This window comes from Pelobates fuscus, chromosome 9, assembly GCF_036172605.1.
Source record: "Pelobates fuscus isolate aPelFus1 chromosome 9, aPelFus1.pri, whole genome shotgun sequence".
NCBI lineage: Eukaryota > Metazoa > Chordata > Amphibia > Anura > Pelobatidae > Pelobates > Pelobates fuscus.
In genome coordinates this window covers 121,578,201-121,600,072 of record NC_086325.1, presented here as the reverse complement: position 1 = coordinate 121,600,072, position 21,872 = coordinate 121,578,201, and the positions used below count along the sequence as shown (strand labels likewise).

The 21,872-nt window shown below is 41.9% G+C and overlaps 1 protein-coding gene across 1 annotated transcript in view; it reads left to right on the top strand.

Moving 5' to 3' along the window:
- The window catches only part of DENND1A (DENN domain containing 1A), a 920,735-nt gene that overhangs the window by 407,580 nt on the left and 491,283 nt on the right, over positions 1–21,872 (top strand). The window contains exon 7 of the mRNA XM_063432346.1: positions 9,952–10,032. Coding sequence (XP_063288416.1) covers positions 9,952–10,032 — 81 coding nt within the window. The remainder of the gene's footprint in view (positions 1–9,951; positions 10,033–21,872) is intronic.

Genomic DNA, 21,872 nt, shown 5'->3' with positions numbered 1-21,872 from the left:
AGATACATACATACTGACAACATACAGATACACACACTAACACACACACACACAGATTTACTGACACACACAGACACACTGTGACAGACATACTGACACACATACAGACATGGATACACACAGACAGACATACTGACACACGGGTATACACACTGACACACTGTGACAGACATACTGACAACATACAGATATACACACTGACACACTGTGACAGACATACTAACACACTGTGACATGCATACTGACACACACACCCACAAACATACTGACATACACACAGACATACATACTGACACACACAGACATACATACTGAAACATACTGAAACACAGACAGACATAAGTACATACAAGATAGGAATTTAGGGATCCTGCTGATATACCTAAAAAAAAGGACAGAACATAGTGCAATATTGTCTGGAACTATTGTAAAATAAAATACTACATTATACTCACAAGTTCCATATAGTAAGAGCGTATTATAGATGCCTCCCCACGATGTAGATGGGGGGTTTGGAGATCCTCCTTCAGTAATGACCGCAGGGTGCCCCGGCTACTAGGAGTATCCAATGATCCAGCCAAAATGAAAGCTCCCAAAAAACGTTTTTTTTATTCATACAAACAGAATATGGAGGAGTACAAATGCATAAAAGCATAAAAATAAAATAAAATATAAAACGTCCACAGGTCCTGTGTTTCGTTCTTGTTAAAGAACTTCCTCAGGGACCGCTTTTGTATAAAACCATAATCAATATGCAATAAACCAAAATAGGCAATCTATTCTGTTCATAAGAATAAAAAAACGTTGTTTGGGAGCTTTCGTTTTGGCTGGCTTATTGGATCATCCTAGTAGCCGGGGCACCCTGCGGTCATTACTGAAGGAGGCTTTCCAAACCCCCCATCTACATCGTGGGGAGGCACCTATAATACGCTCTTACTATCTGAAACTTGTGAGTGTAATGTAGTATTTTATTTTATAATAGTTCCAGACAATATTGCACTATGTTCTGTCCTTTATTTTAGGTATATCAGCAGGATCCCTGAATTCCTATCTTGTATGTACTTATGCTATTTGGTTACCAACTGGGAGGTAACCGTGGGAAGCTGTATACCTATAAAATAAGTTGTTTTATTATTTTGCACATATCACTTTAACACTGGTGGTTTTGCAATTTTGTTTTTGGAGATACACAGACAGACATACATACTGACACCCACCCACAGACATACAAACTGACACACAGACAGACACACATACATACATCCATACTGACACACACACACACACAGACATACATCCATACTGACACACACACACACACTGACATACATCCATACTGACACACACACAGACATACTGACACACACACACACACACACAGACATACATCCATACTGACACACACAGACATACATCCATACTGACACACACACAGACATACATCCAAACTGACACACACACACACACACACACATACTGACACACACACACATACATACATACTGACACACAGACAGGCATACTGGCACACACACAGACAAACACTCTTCAGTTTCCTACCTTGACAAGAGGCTACCTTCCCTGGGGTCCAGTGTGCTGGTTGGGAGTTGGGGTTTGGATCTCCTTGCTCCCCCTCATTACTGCATCTTGACTCAGCCTCCCACGCGGCTCATTGTCTTTGAGGTGGGAGGAAGGGATTTGCGGTCGTCACTTCCTCCCATGCAGCCGTTAAGCATAGGGCCTGGTCGCGCTGTTAAAGGGCCACAGCGCCAACCGGGCCCCTGCTAAAACTTGCTCACCGGGTGGCCCTAAGTGTATGCAATACCAGCACCGCTGGACCGTTAGGGAAATAATTTATAAAAATGAAATTTGTAAATGCGGGCGGCGGGGCCACGGGCTAGCTGCTTTGGGCCCACCAGTTGTAACTGGGCCTGGGGCAGCTGCTCTGTTTGCCACATGTTAAAGATGGCCCTGAACACAGAGTCTGTTCGGTAACCAAACATAAGGGAACAATTCCGTTCAAATGGAGGGGGATATCAGACAAAACAAGGTACAAATAAGGGAACACGTACCCTCAACTTATCCACGAGTCATAGCATATTTCACAATTGTTGGTCAAAAAACTGCATTCAACTTATAGACGAATATATACGGTACCCATATAACACTTTGTATAATGCAATTTAAACTTTGGCTTGGGACAGACACAAATAATTGTCGTAACATTGCCTTTTTCACGTTTGATGTAATAATAAGCCACCACAAGATGACATTGCTTTGTGCTGAGGTTTATTTCATTTGATTATACACAAGCTGGTTCAGAGGAAAAGGAACCTTATCCTGTGGCACAAGCAACAATATTTAGAACATAAGTACCATGTACCATAAACCATAATTTTCCTTACAAAACCAATGTACCTCATGTTCTATGTATATCCATTGTTTAAATTACATGACACTTGTGGCATTCTAGTCCTAGAAAAAAGATGTCTGTATCTTACACTGGGAACAAGAGTTTCACTGTTACTACATGCAGAAAATGAAAGGTTTTTCAAATCTAAAACTAAATCATTGAAGTAAAGTAAGTTTTCTTGTTCATATGAACAGCACATGCCAAACAATGGTTTGGAAAAGACCGTGGTTTCCCACTGGTCCTATGACATCATGTGGTCCGGGCTGCAGTTGAAATTTATTTAATTAAAATAGAGTTGATCAGCTAACATGTGTTATTCAGAAACGTGTGTGAATAATTACTTGTTGGTCAAATTATGGCAAACCTTCAGAGATCTGATTGGACAGGCAGGCAAATTTTGTATATTTCGAATTTTTGCATTTTCATTGTTATGTCCTGAATGTTGTTAGTACACAAATAATTCCCATTGGATACTTGACCTTTTTAATGTGACAAAGTGCTCTGTGTATAACAATAGGCACTTCTAATAAACATATTTAAAATGTCAATCTATTAGCCGTTGAAACATTGTTGTGGAGATCTCTCCTATCCATCAAGTCTTTGAGTATTGTATAAGAATTAAGAGGTGACAACCACCATTAATCCCTTAAGTGGAGCGCTATATATTATCACTCACCCTTAGTAAACCCTCAGTTTATCTGATGAAGATATATAAAAAAAAAAAAAGTAGAACAAAATCTAATAGTGAAGTATATTAAGTACTTGGTATAATATACATAAATGTATAAAAGACAAACTCACAAGTGAAGAGTCAAGTGTGGGACTGGTTCAGATCACAACCACTTTGGTGTATTAAGGTGACACCTTCCCTCTTCTTTTTGTTTCTTTTCTCGTAGACTCAAAATAAGAACACAAAAAGATTGCTTATAGTGTAGTACATCTAATACAATGTGAGAGTGAATATACCAAATTAAACTTGCTCACCTTTGTCAGAGCCAATATAAATTAACCTGGCTCTGGGTATATAAGCCTGTTACGCACTAAAGGGGGTAAAAGCCTTCCTTGCTGGAGGTAGATAAAATCAGCAGCCGTTGGGATTAATGAAAAATCCAGTGGATAAATGTATTAAAGCATAAATACATATGACAAAATTACAAAACAATAAGATAGTGTCCACATGCACAGCTCTTCCACTTCGAGACGTGTTTTGCCATTGGGCTTTCTCAATCAAAGTTGTCGGGTTCTTTCTCATTTCCTCCTTTTAAAATTGTGTCTTCTGTGATTAGTTCTGTCAATATTTTTTATACAATCGGGATTGCGGGGAAGGTGGGTGTTGTCTCTCAAGCTGATCTCGCTCGTCAGTCCTATTCCCGGAAGTGATGTGGTGTCCGTTCGTCCCTTTCGTTTCTCAGTTCTCCATCTTGTTTACTGGCGTTTCTTATCTTTTCTATGTAAGGATAAGTAGCCATAATCCTCTTAATATCTGGAAGTTCAAATGTGGGCATTTTGAAATAGGGAATTAGATTGTCCGTTCGGCCCACATGATAAAAATCAATAATGCCTTTGAGTAAAATAGGAAATATTTGGGATTTTTAACCTAAATTCTCTTTTACCTGATGGACTAAATAGTGATTTTGAGTTATATTATTTTTTATGAAGTATTGATTTGTATATACCATTTTAAATCAGACTGTTACAATTAAATGAAAAGGACATTTTTAAACTTCTGATATGCATAAATATTATTATTATTATTTTATTATTTATATAGTGCCATCAGATTCCGTAGCGCTGTACAATGGGTGGACTAACAGACATGTAATTGTAACCAGACAACTGGACGCACAGGAACAGAGAGGTGGAGGGCCCTGCTCAATGAGCTTACATTCTAGAGGGAGTGGGGTATAGTGACACATAGGGTAAAAGTAGGGGTATGAAGTAGGTTGTTCGAAAAGTATTCACTGAGGGCTTAGTAGGTAATTTTGACAATTGCAGGAGAGTCATCATGGGGGGTGGGGGATAAAAACCTGCTAACAGTTTAATTGATATGCTTTCTTGAAGAAGTGAATTTTCAATGATTTTTTGAGTGGAGACTGATTGAAAGTCTTACAGAGAAGGGAAGGGAGTTCCACATAAGGTGCAGCCCTGGACAAATCTTGGATGCGAGCATTAGAGGTGGGATACGGACAGAGGATATACGCAAGTCTTTGGCATAGCGTGGAGGCCTCGATGGGATATACTTGTGTATTAGGGAGGATAGGTAGGTTGGAGCAGCATTATGTAGGGTCTTGTAAGCATGCACCAGAATCTTAAATTGAGCCCTATATCTAACTGGAAGCCAATGCAGGGACTGACAGAGCAGGGGGGGCGTGGGAGGTGCAAGTGGACATGAAAATGAGACTCACCACCGCATTCATTATAGATTGCAGCGGTGCAATATGGGAACACGTAAGACCACTGAGAAGGGGATAGCGATATTCAAGGCGAGAGAAAACAGCAGCATGGACCAGCACCTTAGCCGCATTGGCGTTAAATAGGGGCGGATGCATGCTATGTTTTTGAGATGGAAGCGACAGGATTTGGCGATTGGACGTGAGGGGTTGGAGTAAAAAAGAACACCCAGGCAGCGAGCCTGCAAGGTAGAGGTGATGGTAGCGCTGTTGACTTGGAGGGGACAGACACGAGAGTGTTAACACTTAAGGGAGAAAAGACCAGAAGTTCTGTTTTGGACAGGTTGAGTTTAACCCCTTAAGGGCCAAACTTCTGGAATAAAAGGGAATCATGACATGTCACACATGTCATGTATCCTTAAGGGGTTAATTAAGGAAGTGAGCAGCCATCCAGTTGGAAATCGCAAAGAGGCAGTCAGAGACACGAGTCAAGATGGGCCGAGAGAGATCAGGAGTGGACAGGTAGATTTGAGTGTCATCTGCATAGAAATGATAACGGAAGTCAAAGGAGCTGATGAGTTTACCAAGGGAGACAGTATAGATAGAAAACAGTAGGGGACCAAGGACAAAACCTTGGGGGACGCCGACAGAGCGTGGTTGGGGGGAAAGAGGCAGAGTCAGAGAAAGAAACACTACAAGAGCGCTGGGAGAGGTAGGAGGAGCACCAGGAGAGAGCAGTATCCCATAGACCAAAATTATGGAGAAGCTGTTGATGATTAACAGTGTCAAATGCAGCAGAAAGATCAAGGAGAATTAGGATAGAGTAATGGCCGCGAGATTTGGCAGCAATTAAATCGTTGGATACTTTGGTCAAATATTCATCAGGTAGAAAGAAGAATATTAGAACATCTATCTTTTTATGTTAAATATATAGTTTTAGCAATTCATTATTTTTCACATTTTGACAAGCTTATATGTACATATTGTCTGTGTATATGTTTATATATACATAGCTTTTATACGATCGAGTGTATTCCAAACCACAACAATGCTAAAATATAGTTGGGGACACAGTTTTTCATAGAAAAGGGTAACCATAGGTGATACGGTTAGCACTTCGGCACGCCAGCCCCGAACTCGGGGCTATCTGGATCAACCCCCTTACAGATATACTACAGACATCTAAAGTATAAGGTGTGTAAGGGGTAGATGCAGAAACACACCAGAGTAAAGAGGGGAGAGACAGCAAACACTTGAAAAGTTAAAAAAAGTAATCAGTATAAATTGCTAAGCTAGCGACAAACTCCCTCCTGCTGCTTCGAGACAGCCCCCCTAGACTAGAGAGATCATAAATCTAATAGAGCTATGAAGGTATTGCTTTGAAGGGATTGCTATCAAAGTAAATTTTAAAGTCAAAATATATGCATCGGCAGCCCAATCGTTTGGATTTACACAATTTCTATGTGTTGTATGTGCTTATTCTTGTTTTCAATAAAGTGTATTACCCTATATTGAGTTTTACTTGAGGTATTTTCTCTGAGGCTGGTTTCTCCCCTATATTTAGGAGTGATCCACCTTCATTTGTCTCGATTTTTATAATTTATTTATATTTTATTGTGAAATAAATACCATTTCTATGTGGGCCGAACGGACAATCTAATTCCCTATTTCAAAATAGCCATATATGACCTTCCAGATATTAAGAGGATTATGGCTACTAATCCTTACATAGAAAAAGATAAGAAACGCCAGTAAACAAGATGGAGAACGGAGAAACGAAAGGGACGAACGGACACCACATCACTTCCGGGAATAGGACTGATGAACGAGATCAGCTTGAGAGACAACACCCACCTTCCCCACAATCCCGATTGGATAAGAAAATATCAACAGAGTGAATCACAAAGAAGGATATAGATTTAAAAGGAGGAGATGAGAAAGAACCCAACAACTCGGATTGAGAAAGCCCGAGGTCAAAACGCGCATCGAAGTGGAAGAGCCATGCACGTGGGCACCATATTATTGTTTTGTAATTTTAACGTATGTATTTATGTTTTAATAAATGTATCCACTGGATTTTTAATTAATCCCAATGGAGGCCTAAAGAGGTTTATGGGATTTACATCTTACAGCTGTCACAAAACTATGCATATGGATGTTTAATGCATGCCCATGATATACAAGTATTTGTTTGGGTTGGTGAAGCAGATATCCCCTATGCTATTATTGGGGGGCTTATGGTTATAATAGTTTTTATTAGTTTATCTTGCTCAGTACTTTTCGAATTTTGTTTCTGTGGTCAGGCATGTTCTGCTGCCTTAAATCTAACATTATACTTTAATTTAGTTTGATTTAATTAAAAACACTACTAATGCGGGGTGGGGCCTGACAGCCAAGATGGCCGGACGTGCTCAATGAGAGCTCTCAAGCCAGCGATCACAAAAACGAATCTCCTGGTTAATCTACCCATGCCAGCAGCACAAAGTGCCCAAAAGCTGAAACAGGACCACACAAGGAGCAGATTGATATCTGTCCCGTACCGACAAACAGACGGAGCACCTACACAGTCTATGCGGCCTACACTGGAGCAGAGCCTGAGGCCTGGGGGAAGCGGGCGATCTCCCGGCACGGGATATGCTCACCAGACTCGCTCGAATGATGCCCTGCTACCCCCCCCCCCCCCCCCCCCCCCCCGGACCGGCGGGGGTTATCCCGGTCCTCGCTGGGGACGACTACCCCCACACAGCGGCTCAAACAAGCGACTAGGCACACAAAAGTACAAGCCCCCAGGGGCCCACGCAGGATGGCGGCACAAAACGCCCTCGCCGAACAACCCAAGCATTCTTTGACCAGCTTTGAACCAGACTCTGGACATCGCTCCACGCCAGAGGTCGACACTTCAAGCTGGTGATGCAAAGTGTGGCGGCGTGGATCCGCCCGGCTACCCGACGCCGCCTGAGTAGAGGCCCACCTCGAGCTCCCAGAGAGGCCTCCAGACAGAGCCACCCTCAGAGCTCAAAACGGCGGGAAACGGCAACAAGCCTACCAGACACCGACATGCACCCTCACAAAATGCCAGAGAGATACGAAGCAAATAAAGCAAACCAGAGCCTCACCCGCCCAACGCTCCGACTCCCAAGGCAGCAAGGTCCGACACTACATAAAAAACGATGCTACACAAGCAACAGCACGGCAACATATCCCTTGGGGTACCACCAGAGCCGGCTCCCGAAGCAACTCAAGCAAGCCGTGGGGCAACAACAGCAGCACCCGCACACCCACGTACCAGCACTCACAGCGAACCTACCGGATGGCACACGAGACTACTGGGGAAGCAGAATGGCCAGTCTCCAGCTCAAAGCCGCCGAGAGGCATAGAATGACTGATACCCACTGGGCGCACAGAGTATGGGCCTTACTCGTTTTTTATTATGTTTTTCTATTTTTTTTTTCTTTTCACCAGCCCTCTCAGGACTGACACTGTGCTGCATTATTTCGCTGCCTAATTACTATTGTTTGTACCATTATTTGCATTATCCATAACTCACTATTTGCCTAAGCACTATTTGCCCATGTGCTGTTTGTCTATATGCTATGTGCCTAAGCACAATCTACCTACTAAGGCTGCAGCCTCCATGGTGCAGAACCACCTACTTGCTGTGTAGTAGTCAAAAATGCTATGGTCTCCCATAAATCTTGCACCCTAGCTCTGTACATGCCTCAATACTCTTGTTTAATAACCGTGTACCTACGCTAACGCATATTAAGCGACACCCTTAACGTTACTTGCTACTATAATTTTGTTGTTTACAACTGTGCCACTTATTCATGCCATGGATATATACTACGTTGACATTATTGCTTATTTACTCTGACGCATTAAGATGTGCACTAGTCGCCTATGCACTATTTGCCCTTACGCTATTTACCCATACACTATCTGTCTACACGCTATGTGTCTAAGCACAATCTGCCTACTGAGGCTGCAACCTCTATGCCGCAGAACCCCCTGATGGCCCACACCTATCTGGGTTACTTGCTGTGTGGTAGACAACAATGCTATGGTCTCCCATAAATCTTTTACCCTAGCTTTGTACATGCCTCAGTAATCTAGCTTACTAACCATGTTTCTACGCTAACGCATATTAAGCGATGCTCTTACCGTCATTTGATATTATACTTCTAAAAAAAAAATGTGCCACTTTTTTCATGCCATGTATATGTCCTGCGTTGACATCATTGCTTGTTTATGTTGTTATGGCATTGCAAGCCTTTGTGTTATCATGTGCACAGCAAAAATAAAGAATTTAAAAAAAAAAAAAACACTACTAATGCATGGGTAAACAACAAATTATAGTCCTGAAATAATAAGGTTGGTGGCAACAAGTGAGATTTTATGATTTGTCTTAGGTATTTGCAATTTCTTCATTAAAAAAAAAATATATAAATAGAATTGCTTTATATTTCCAAATTTTATCACATGACAGGAGGCTTCCTATTTTGCATATCTCTCTTTACTAAACTCCACAGCAGTAAAGAAAGTAAACGTTTAACCAATCAAAAATGCAATAGGAAGTAAGGTATTCCCAGAAAATAGGCTACTCCTCCTCTTTCTTTACTGCTCCATCGCAGACAGGTCAGAGTTTTTGGGTTCCTCCATTATATACATATACTATTATACTGCTTTATGATCTTATTGGATTTAAATACCTATTTGAACTTTTATACTAGTTCTCCGTATCTTATTTCCTCTGATCTAGCTTACTAGCTAGCAGAGTCTACCTAAACTGTGTTCTCAGTTTTCATCTACCACTTTCCTTTACATTTTTATATATACTACACTTACACTATGTTCTCATTTATACTTATTTTTATTCATATTTCTTTTTAACTGGCTCGGTTTTACCGCTTTTTCTTTTCTTTTTCCCGCCCGCGGGCGGACCCGTTTCCCGTTCACCCGACGACTATCCCACTGTCGGACTTGCTTTATATTTCCAAATTATCATCAGTACAAATAAAAGCACACTACCCTCTAAGTTTCATTATTGTCATTTTCAAGGATTCTGTCTTAATGATAACCATTTCCTTTAAGCAATATTGGCTTAATAAAACATGTTATTTTTTTGTAAATGTTAATTTCTCTCTATAGGATAACCAGCGCAATGAACTTCTTGAAACATTGTACAGATTGCCGATCCCAGAACCTGGAACGTCCGTTCATCTGAGTGTGGTAAGATTTTTGGATTATTGGACATATTAATTGACATTTATAAAAAAAAAAAAAAAGAAAGTAGAATCAAAAAAGAGAAGTTCTCAACATGGAAATCAGTGCACTGTTTGTGCTGATTCTATTGGATTCCATGGTGTTTGCTCCACATTTCTGTTAGCCTCAGTGTTATACATCCTCCCCTCTGTTCTGTGTCATAACTTACTAAAAACGGCCATTCATCTTGTGATGGTAAATATGAAGCAAGGACAGCACTAGGGCACTTCAGACACTATAACCCCTTCAATAAGATGAAGCAGAAACAGTGGCTACCATGTCCCTTACTACTCCTGCCACTTTCGCTACTTTGATGTTGGTAGTCAGTGTAACGGTTTGTTTCAATAATCTTTGGATGTGTTCAGTGACATGATGGCTAAGTATCACAAATCTTGCATTTGTTAATGTATTTATGCCATAAACTTGTTGAATTAAGGGGTATTGTTGAAGTTTTGTTGGGCCACATTTTTTGTATTTTAAGGACTATTTGTCTTTTGACATATTGTGGTAGCAATGCAAACTCTCTACTGTATTTTAAGGACTATTTGTCTTTTGACATATTGTGGTAGCAATGCAAACTTTATCATAGAATAAACCTGATTTAGAGGGTTACTAGTAGCCATACTGCAAAGGGATGTATGCACAGCATTCCCGGATGAAATGCAGTACACACAGAGATATTTAGCGTTGCTACCAGAGGTATGACTTCACCCCTGGACACATGATTAGCCGCCAGCCCACAATGAGAGTTCTGGGTTGACTAATGTTGAATCCGTGCATTAAAAATGGCAGCAAGCATAGCATGATGGCAACAGGCGTTTAATGATGGCAGGTCTCCCCTCCCCATGCTGCTCTAAGCCCTCTCTCAACCTTGTACTAAAGATGGAGTGATGTCATGGAAGGCGGATTGGGCTGCAGGAATAACTTGGTATTGATTTATTGGGGGAGAGGGGGGGGTGGCATGCCAGCGAAGGTTACACTTTTTTTTTTTTATCTTGCTTTTTTTAGTTGATTTAATTGATTAATTAATCAATTCATTCAAAATAGGATTCTAAACAATATGTCAGAAAACAAATCAAAGAGGCAAAAAACACTAGCACAAATGCATGAAAATTTCATAAGAAATTAATTCCAGTGATAAAATATATCCCACACTAGTGATACGTTTTTCTTTTGATTATATTTAGTGACAAAATTTTATATGCATACGTTCCTAAAGGATATATTGCTAACACTATAGTGCTGGTCTACATTTTTAGGTGAACGGCAACCATCAGAATGGAGTAAAAAGGTATTTGTTACCTGTTCCCCATGCCGCACGGGTATAACTGTGCTAGGCTCCGCCTCCATGGCTGATATAAAATTTTGATACCAATCCAATGTTTACCCATAGAAAAGAATTGAGAGGCTATTGCACATGCACAGCAAAATGGCATGCTGCGTCAATCAACATTTCCTTATAAGTCAATCCTGTACACAATGCACCTCTAGTGGCCGACTTAGTGACAGAACCTACCTACAAGTGTTGCTAGGCAGCAATGTAAACACTACCCTTTTCTCTGAAAAGGCAGCTTTTACACTACTGAGTCTGCAGGGACAGCTATAGACACCACAATCACTACATTAAGCTGCAGTGGTTCTGGTGACTATAGTGTCCCTCTAATGTTTTAAAGTCTTTGTGCTGGAAGAGTCTTCTCTGCCTTCTGTTTTGTATGCTATTGTGTAGAATATATGTTTTGCAGTAAAATAGCAGTGAATATATTTTCGTGACCAATCAGAAACAGACTTTCCAAGTCATGCATTTGAATACCAGAGACTTTCTTCACATATATATTTATCCTAAAACACTGGACACTTTACATATAGTTTTACATATACTTTACATATATACTTTACATATAGCTTGTTTCCTAGAAAATAATAAGAAAAATTAAATTTGTGAACGTCAGGCTGACTCCCCTCTTTGGCTATAGATCATTGCTTATTGTACCTCTTCTAGAATTAATATTGCTTCTTGTTATTATTATTATTATTATTATTATTATTATTGCAATTTATATAGCGCCAACAGATTCCGTAGCGCTTTACAATATTATGAGAAGGGATTTAACTATAAATAGGACAATTACAAATAAACTTACAGGAACAATAGGTTGAAGAGGACCCTGCTCGATCGAGCTTACATTCTATAGGAGGTGGGTGTAAAACACATTAGGACAGGAATTTGCAATCAAATAAGGTGGACTGCCCTTTAGGAGAGGGCAAGAGACAGATATGTGAGGTAAGGGTTAGTCTTGGAGGCCATATGCTTTCCTAAAGAGATGGGTTTTAAGGCACTTCTTAAAAGATGCAAGACTAGGGGAGAGTCTGATGGCGGTAGGCAGGCTATTCCATAGGAAGGGAGCCGCCCGCGAGAAGTCCTGCAAGTGCGAGTTGGCCGTACGAGTGCGGACAACGGACAGGAGGTGGTCACGGGCAGAGCGGAGAGACCGAGAAGGGACATACCTATGGATCTGTGAGCAGATATAAGAGGGGCTAGAGTTGTTCAGTGCTTTATAGGTATGAGTTAGTACCTTGAATTGACTCCTATAGCATACAGGAAGCCAATGTAAGGACTGGCAGAGGGGTGAGGTGTGAGAGAAACGACTAGAGAGGAAAATCAGTCTAGCAGCAGCGTTCATTACGGACTGTAGGGGTGCAGTACGGCTTTTGGGAAGACCAATCAGGAGAGGGTTACAGTAATCCATGCGGGAAATTACCAGAGCATGGACAAGCTCCTTGGTAGTATCTGGTGCAAGAAAGGGGCGGATGCGGGCTATGTTTTTAAGATGGAATCTACAGGATTTGGCAACATGCTGGATGTGAGGCTCAAAGGTGAGACCAGAGTCAAGTATGACGCCAAGACAGCGTGCTTGCAAAGATGGACTGATGTTGGTACCACAAACTTGAAGGGAGAGTGAAAGAGGAGGATCAGTATTAGGAGGAGGAAAGACAAGGAGCTCAGTTTTTGAGAGATTGAGTTTCAGAAAGCGGGAGGACATCCAGTCAGAGATGGAAGAAAGGCAAGCAGTGACACGTTGCAGGACGGCAGGGGAGAGGTCCGGGGAGGAGAGATATAGCTGGGTGTCATCAGCGTACAGGTGGTAGTGGAATCCAAAAGAGGTAATAAGTTTGCCAAGAGAGGCAGTATAAAGAGAAAATAGAAGGGGACCAAGGACGGAGCCTTGGGGGACTCCAACCGAGACAGGGCGAGGGGAGGAGGTATCATTAGAAAAGGAGACACTGAATGAGCGTTGGGAGAGATAAGAGGAAAACCACGAGAGGACAGAGTCACAGAGACCAAGCGATTGAAGAGTTTGAAGAAGGAGAGCATGATCAACGGTGTCAAAGGCCGCTGAGAGGTCAAGAAGAATTAGTATGGAGTAGTGGCCTTTGGATTTAGCTGCGATTAGGTCGTTAGTGACTTTGATAAGGGCAGTCTCTGTAGAGTGGAGAGGGCGGAAGCCAGATTGAAGGGGGTCAAGGAGAGAGTTGGATTTGAGGAAATGAGACACACGGGTAAAGACAAGCCTTTCCAGAAGCTTTGAGGAAAAAGGGAGCAGGGATATGGGACGGTAGTTAGAGAGGGTGGATGAGTCGAGGGATGGTTTTTTTAGTATAGGTACTACAGTGGCATGTTTAAGGTCAGCAGGGACGATGCCAGAAGAGAGCGAGCAGTTGAAGATGTGTGTTAGAGAAGGCACGAGACAAGTGGAGAGAGATCTGATAAGGTGAGATGGGACAGGATCGAGCGGGCAAGTGGTGGGGCGAGAGGAGCAAAGAAGAGCAGCCACCTCTTGGTCAGTAGCTGGGGAGAATGTCTGAAGGGTAGGAAAGGCATGATCTATGTGTGATTGAGAAACAGAAAGGCAAGGAGGGGAGAATTCTTTCCTTAGGTGTTCTTTCTTGTCAGTGAAGTAACATGCAAAGTTATCAGAAGTAAGGTTAGTTTTGAGGGTGGCCACAGCAGGGCGAAGAAGAGAATTAAAGGTGTCAAAGAGATGCCTGGGGTTGCGGGAACATGAACTAATGAGAGAGGAAAAATAGGACTGTTTGGCAAGGGCAAGGGCTGCACTGTATGTTCACATGCAGGCTAATGCAAATTAACAGAAATCAGCAAATTTACAATTTTATCATTTAACAGTATATTTTACAAACTGTGTGTCTCCCTCCTGGTATTGAAAAGATATATAAAATAAAATAAAAAGATCATTATAAATATTTCTGCAGATCATTGGAAAAAACAAGATACCCCAGAAAACCACACAGCTTCTGAAAGTTTCTCTCCTTGTCTGTTTAGATTTGCCTCTTATTTTGCTACAAGCCCAGAACAGCTTATGCTCATCACTGCCTTCTGTGCGTTCAGCTGACAGGTTGCAGTTGTTGGGATTTGATAAGTCACCAGCTGGCAGGCAGCATGACGATCCTATGTTAGAGGGAAACCCTGCCGTTCATTATGACCTGCAGGACTAGCCAGTGTGTTCCTGCTGGTCCTCTGGCCTGGCATACCTTGGCCCCTTTCTCAGGCCAGTGGTTTGGAGGAATGCTGACAGTCTATTTTGCCTCCTGAACGTTACGCAAGCAGTCAGGCAGAAGAAAAATATCAAAGACGCAGCTCAAGGACTGTTCTGCTTCGGGTCTCTTCCGGCACATTAGCTATTCACAAAGTCCCAATATTACTGGAGGCGTAGAACTGCCACTATTCTTTGCTATACATTGTTTCCAGTGTTTTGATGTTTGTTTGTGTACTCTGTCATGTCTAAATTTTATTGCTACCTGTCAAAACACAGAGCATGTGAGCTTGAGGTTATGCTGTGCATATGGCTTTTTTTGGGGACTAAATTTTCTGTAGGGCATTTCTGTAATATATTCCCATATTAGTTATTTCCTTTCCCTAACCTCGTAGTGGCAATATTGTAAAATACTTATGCTTTACTTACGAATTTATTTTTTAAATATATTTGAAGTTTTAAAGTACCGGTAGCTCTGTATCAATGAGGAAGTGTTTGTATCTTTACTTTTTTCCTACATACTATATAGAGTTATATAGTCCGATGCAAAGGTATATTGTCTCATATGAGTGTTTTTAATGATTTCCATCCTTGGAAAGTTTTTGTTACATCTCCTCTTTAAAGCAACTCTCTAAACCTGAAATATATTTGGATTCTTGCTTTCTATTGGAAAGCAATGGCCCTCCATTATTAAAATAATAACACTAAAACTATAAATAATTAAATTTACTTGTAATTCAGTGCTTGGGCAGTCTCATTGCAGCAACTGCACCTCGCACAGGAACAGAGGCCCTTAACCCCTCTGTTCCTGTGCGTCCATTTGTCTGATTACAATTACGTATCTGTTGGTCCACCCATTGTACAGCGCTATGGAATTTGCTGGCGCCATATAAATAATAATAATAATAATAATAATAATAATAATAATCCTCATCATCATCATCAAGATTGGTGAGCTCTGGTCCAATCAAAAGGCTTCTCATAGAGAAACATTGCATATTAATTGCTCCATTCTGCCAATCTGATGCTGAATTCAGTTTGGCATCATCATGAAAATCGAAGGTCTTAAGGAAAAATGCTTTTTGTGACTGTTTTCTATTAGCCACTATTGATATCTTTTTGGCAAAATGTAAACAATGCCTTTTCTCAGAAACATCTATGTTTTACATTATCTTAGTAAGTGGACAGCATTTATAAACCTCTCTATTAAAGGGACACTCTCGGCACTATAACAAGGGAAATAACTTTGTCACTGCAGATGTTGTGGACTACATCTCCCATAATGCTCTTACAGCCATAATGCTGGCAATATCAAGAGTGACAAAAGTGACAAACAAATAAATTATGTGCCTTTGTTTGTATCTGTGTTTGTATGTGCCAGTGTGTATGTATCTGTGTGTCAATGTGTATGTGTGTATGTGTGCGTATGTATCTGACACACAGATACACACACGAACACACAGTGTGTATGTATGTGTGTCAAAGTGTTTGTACCTGTGTGTCAAAATGTGTGTATCTGTGTTTGTATGTGTCTGTGTATCAAGGTGTGTGTATCTGTGTTTGTATGTGTCAATGTGTATGAATCTGACACACAGATACACACACATTGACACAGTGTGTATGTGTGTGTATGTATCTGTGTGTCAAGGTGTGTGTATCTATGTGTCAAAGTGTGTGTATCTGTGTTTTGTATGTGCCAGTGTTTTTCAAGGTGTGTGTATCTGTATTTATATGTGCTAGTGTGTGTATCTCTGTGTGTGTGTATGTATCTGACAAATAGATACCACACACTAGCACATAGTAGCACACATATACACACTGAGACACAGACACACACACCTTGACACACTTATACACACACTCAGATACACATACCCACACTCAGATGCACACAGTGATACAGACACATCTTGATTTACAAATACACACACTCAGATACACACAGTGACATATACACACACTTGCACCCACAGATACACACACTGACCCATACACACACTCATATTCACACATTGACACAGTGTCATATACACATACTGACATACACACACACATAGGCACATACAAACACACTGATATACACTGGCAAATACACACACACAGTGACACATACTGACATACACACACTCAGATACACACAGTGACACATACACCCAAACTGTCACACAGATACACACACTGACACACATACTCTTTGACAGGCACACATACACTCTCACTGAGAAAGTCACATACTCTTACAGACACACATACAAACACAAATACACTCTCACTGACAAGCACACATACATTCTCACTGACAAACACATACACACTCACACACTCACTGACAAGAACACACACACTAGTACTGATAAACACGCACACTCTTTGACAGACACACAAACACATACAAACTCCCTAACAGACACACAATTTAGAAATATATATATATATATATATATATTATTTTACTCCACCCAGCCTCCCTACCTTTGGGAGTGCTGGCATGGAGTCTCTATGTGCCTGTGGTCCAGTGGGGCTGCTGGGCTAAGCGTGTGGTCCCTGATTTCCAGTGGGGCTGCAGAGCGGCTGGTGTGCTGTCCCTGGGGTCCAGTGGGGCTGCTGAGCGGCTGGTGTGCCGTCCCTGGGGTCCAGTGGGGCTGCTGAGCCGTTTCTATATACAGATCCCGGACTGGGATGCTTTTTATTTTCATAATTCACGGCGGCATTTGGTCGCCTAGCAACCACATTTTTCCCCCCGTGATACGTCATAACGTGATGACGCGACCACGGCTTCCAGCACTTCCGGGTTAGTCTCGGCTTGCAGGTGATGTGTTCACGAGATTTCTTCTCACTTCATTGGTAAGTCACTTAATTGTTATATGTATATATTGCCACTTGTGTGTATGTACAGTGATCTTGAAAAAGACCCTTAGAGGGTCTGGGAAATAATTCCAGATGCTTGGTTAAGATCGTAGGAGGTTATCATCTGGAATTCAAATAATTTCCTCCTCCACCAAGGTTCATTCGAACAAGGCTTCCTACCAACAGCCAGAAAAGAGAGGTCTTAACACTTTATGTCAACAATCTTCTTCTAGAAGAAGCCATCGTCCCTGTACCTGTGGGATAAAGATTCCAGGGATAGTATTCTCCCCTATTTGGTCAAAAAAACCCGAAGGAAAATGGAGACTTATCTTAGATCTCCACCAGCTCAACCTGAGAGTCAGAAGATTTTGCATGGAATCCATTTGTTCCATCATTCCTGTCGTTCATCGCAAAGATTGGTTGATCTCGGTAGACCTAAGGGATACATATTTTCATGTCCCTATCACGGTCAAGCACCAGAAGTTTCTCAGGTTTGTGTCTGTAAGGAACATTTTCAGTTTCAGGCTCTTCCCTTTGGGATAAGTACAGCCCCGAGGACCTTCTCGAACATTCTGGTCACCATCATTGCTCTTCTCAGAAAAGAAGGTGTAGCTGTATTTCACTACCTGGACGACATCCTGGTAGTGGCCCCAGACTTAAACTCCATGTTCCAACAAAGACAACTAGTCTTTGACACTCTATCTCACTTTGCTTGGCTCATCAATCCGAAAACAGTCGTTTGCATCCATCAAGAGAACTGGTGTTCCTGGGAGCAAATTTCAATACCAATACAGCGATTGTATCCCTCGCACACAAAAGAAAGATCATACTTCAAGATCTTATAAGGGGCTTCAGTCAAAAGACTTCAGCCTCGGCGAGAGAATTCATGAGACTTCTAGGAACTCTTTCCTTCACAATAGAGCTTGTCAGATGGGCACGGTGGATACCATAAGACATGGGAAGCCTTTGCACTGTGGAGTAATTCCACGGTTCAAGAATTAGGTTCCCCTTCCGTGTCTCAGGTTTTGGGTTTCCTGCAAGCAGGCCTGGATAGGGCCTTCAACTTAACACCCTTAAAGTACACTGGTCAGCTCTCTCGGGTCTTTTAGGAATTTGTTGGGCTTTAAACCCCATGGTGATTCGCTTCTTCAAAGCTGTCATTAGGATTTGAAAAAAAATGAGAAACAATTCTCAGCTCCTTGTAATTTGCCTCTGGTTCTGCAGGCCTTAACGGAACATCCCTTTGAACCTATTAATGAGGTCCCAATGCAGGTTCTTTCTCTGAAGACCCTGTTATTACTGGCTTTAGTCTCGGCTAGGAGAATGTCTGACATTAGAGCATTGTCATCTGAGGAACCGTTTACTACCTTCTTCGATTATATAGTGGTACTGCGGCCAAGACCAGAGTTCCTTCCGAAGGTTGTTACATCCTTTCACCTGAATCAAGATATTATCCTGCCGGGGTATTTTCAAAATCCTTCTTCACCAGAGAAAGACAAATGTCATACGCTAGACCTAAGCAGGTGCCTTTCCACGTATATTGAGCGTTCAGCTACTTGGAGAAAGTCTACTCAATTGTTTGTGAGACGTTGGGGTTCTCGTAAAGGCGAAGCTGCTTCTGTCGCAACTCTTCGTTCTTGGACAGTTCAAGCTATTTCGAAAGCGTACAGGACGAAACAGGTGCCAGTTCCCATGGGCATCAAGGCACATTCCACAAGGTCCATTGCTACTTCATGGGCTGCAGAGTCCGGGGTTCCTTGAAAACCTTTGTACATCACTACAGAGTTGATGTCTCATCTCATTCTGGTTCAGAGTTCAGCCTATCGGTTTTGAGCTCTTATAAGCTTATAAGTTGATATTAAAAAAAAAATTTGTAGCATGAATTACCCTCCCTGAGTGATTATTGCTTTGGGAATCCCATATGTTAAATGCTGCCATGATAAGCCAGGAATAGAGAAAATGTATTGATACTTACCGTAATTTTCTTTTCCTGGCTATTATTCATGGCAGCATTTGGTTTCCCACCCTCTCTTGGTAAATTTGTCTTGTTACTGGACTGAGGTGTGTATGCTACAGGGGTCCCTATTATACTAGGAGGAGTGTAGCGGAGTAGAGGTATGATCCAAGGTAGCTCCGCTGGTAGACAGGAACAGCAATCCAATACAGGTATCAAACGGGTAGCGTGGTTACAATCCCTTCCCTCCAAGAACTAGACGACACATAGCTTGGAGGTCAACTGTCAGCTTTATTCACACAATTTCTTTTATGGCTTTTTCCCATGCAAGGGAGGTAACTCCAAACAACCAATCAAATCACAATCACCTCCCCTCCCTCTCCTCCCCTTAGATTAGCAGGTAAATTAATTAGAGGGAACCGAGTTTTCCCCAGTTTCTGAATGTCCCCTAAATACGGGGGGTACGATGATAGGTCTGCTCTGGGTGAGTAACATATCCAAATTTCACCCAGATCAGACCAGGGGTTCGGGAGTTACAGATATTTAAAGATTTGACCGACTGCAGGGACACAGTAGCCGAAAACAGCTCCATAGATTCTGGCCCTGTAGTCGGTCTAGTTCACTGCATAGAAAGTGCCGAACAGCTCAGCCATCCGACCCCAATCTTTGGTTCGGATGAATCCCCTAGACTGGGGGATACAAACTACCGAACGGCGGGCCGTTCGGCAGTTTGGATCATACGATTTGGGGATCCTGGAGGTCTGAGCGGTGTCTGGGTAGTCGAGCGTCCGATTTTAGTTCCAGACGCTCGACGACCAAACACCGCTGTTCGGCAGTTAAGATGGCCGTGGAGATTAGGCGAACGGCGGCCACCCACGGACCCAATACCGGTATGTGCAACATTGTTTCTTTCTTACAGGCAGGTACAATATACAGGATGCATCGACATATAGAGCTAGGGACAACTAACATGGTAAATAAGAGTCTCTGGTGGCTGCTTCTGCCACAAGGAGGTATACTCAATTGTTTAATTGATTGTGTTTCCTGTCCTGAGGGTTAGAGGGAGGAGCTACATCCCATATGTTAAATGCTAAATGCTGCCATGAATAATAGCCAGGAAAAGAAAATTACGGTAAGTATCAATACATTTTCTCTAATATTAAAGGAGTGCTAGGCAAGATTGAACTGGATATGTATATGTATGCGTGTTATATATATATATATATATATATATATATATATATATATATATATATATATATATATATATATATATATATATATATATATATATACATACAGTGGCGTACACACAACCTATGGGGCCCTGGTTCAAAACTGATCCATGGGGCCCCCCTCTAACTCCCTCCCCCGACAGAGACACACACACACACACACACACACACACACACACAGACAGACAGACAGACAGACCAATACATACAGACACATACATACACACACAACACATACATACAGGCACACATACATACAGACAGACACACACACACATACAAACACACACAGGCAGTCACACATATATACAGACAAGACACACATACATACAAACAAACAGACAGGCACACACATACACATACATAAAAACAGACGCACACACACAGACAGACACACACGACAAACATACATACAGACACACACACACAAGACACATACATGCATACGGAGACATACATACAAACAGACAGACCGACAGACAGACACATATATACATACATACAAACAAACACATACTATTTAAATCACCCTCCTGTTTCCTACCTTTTAAGTGCAGGAGGGTTACTTTCCCTGGGATCCAGTGGTGACTCAGGTTGATGGGAGTCAGAGTTCCTACTCTGACTCCCTCTGCTTCCTCCCGCGCGGGCTCTCAGTGATAGCTGGGATGAGTGATAGTGATACCGGGGATGAGTGATAGTGATACCGGAGAAACTGACGGAAGCGAAGCACAGAGAGATGGACACAGGTTTCTTCAGGAAGGAAGAGATACTTTATTGGATCACTGATCGGGACTCAGAGGGACTAGCGTCACCAAAATACCACAAGTTCTGAGCCCCGGACAATAGTGCAGGCTCCTTATATAGGCACATAACTCCTCCCATATTAAGCTCCACCCGCACATTCTCTTGACCAATCAATACAAATAAGAATTAACTTCCTGCTTGACCGCATGGCTTGTCCAGCACAATGGAGGAGGGGAATACTACATCCTGTATTCTTGCACATGCTCCGTACACTACTGATCGTATCTTGCCTCGTGCAACCAACTGATCGATACGTCAGCATATGCACGTACACATGCCACGTGGTAATCTCGGCCTACTAAATTTATTTTTACCGAGATTCCACCACATTCCCCCCTTTGATGCCTCTTGATATTTCACAATTACTTGAGGCATCACTTAACCTTGGTTTGCATACACCGCAAGTTACCTTGAACC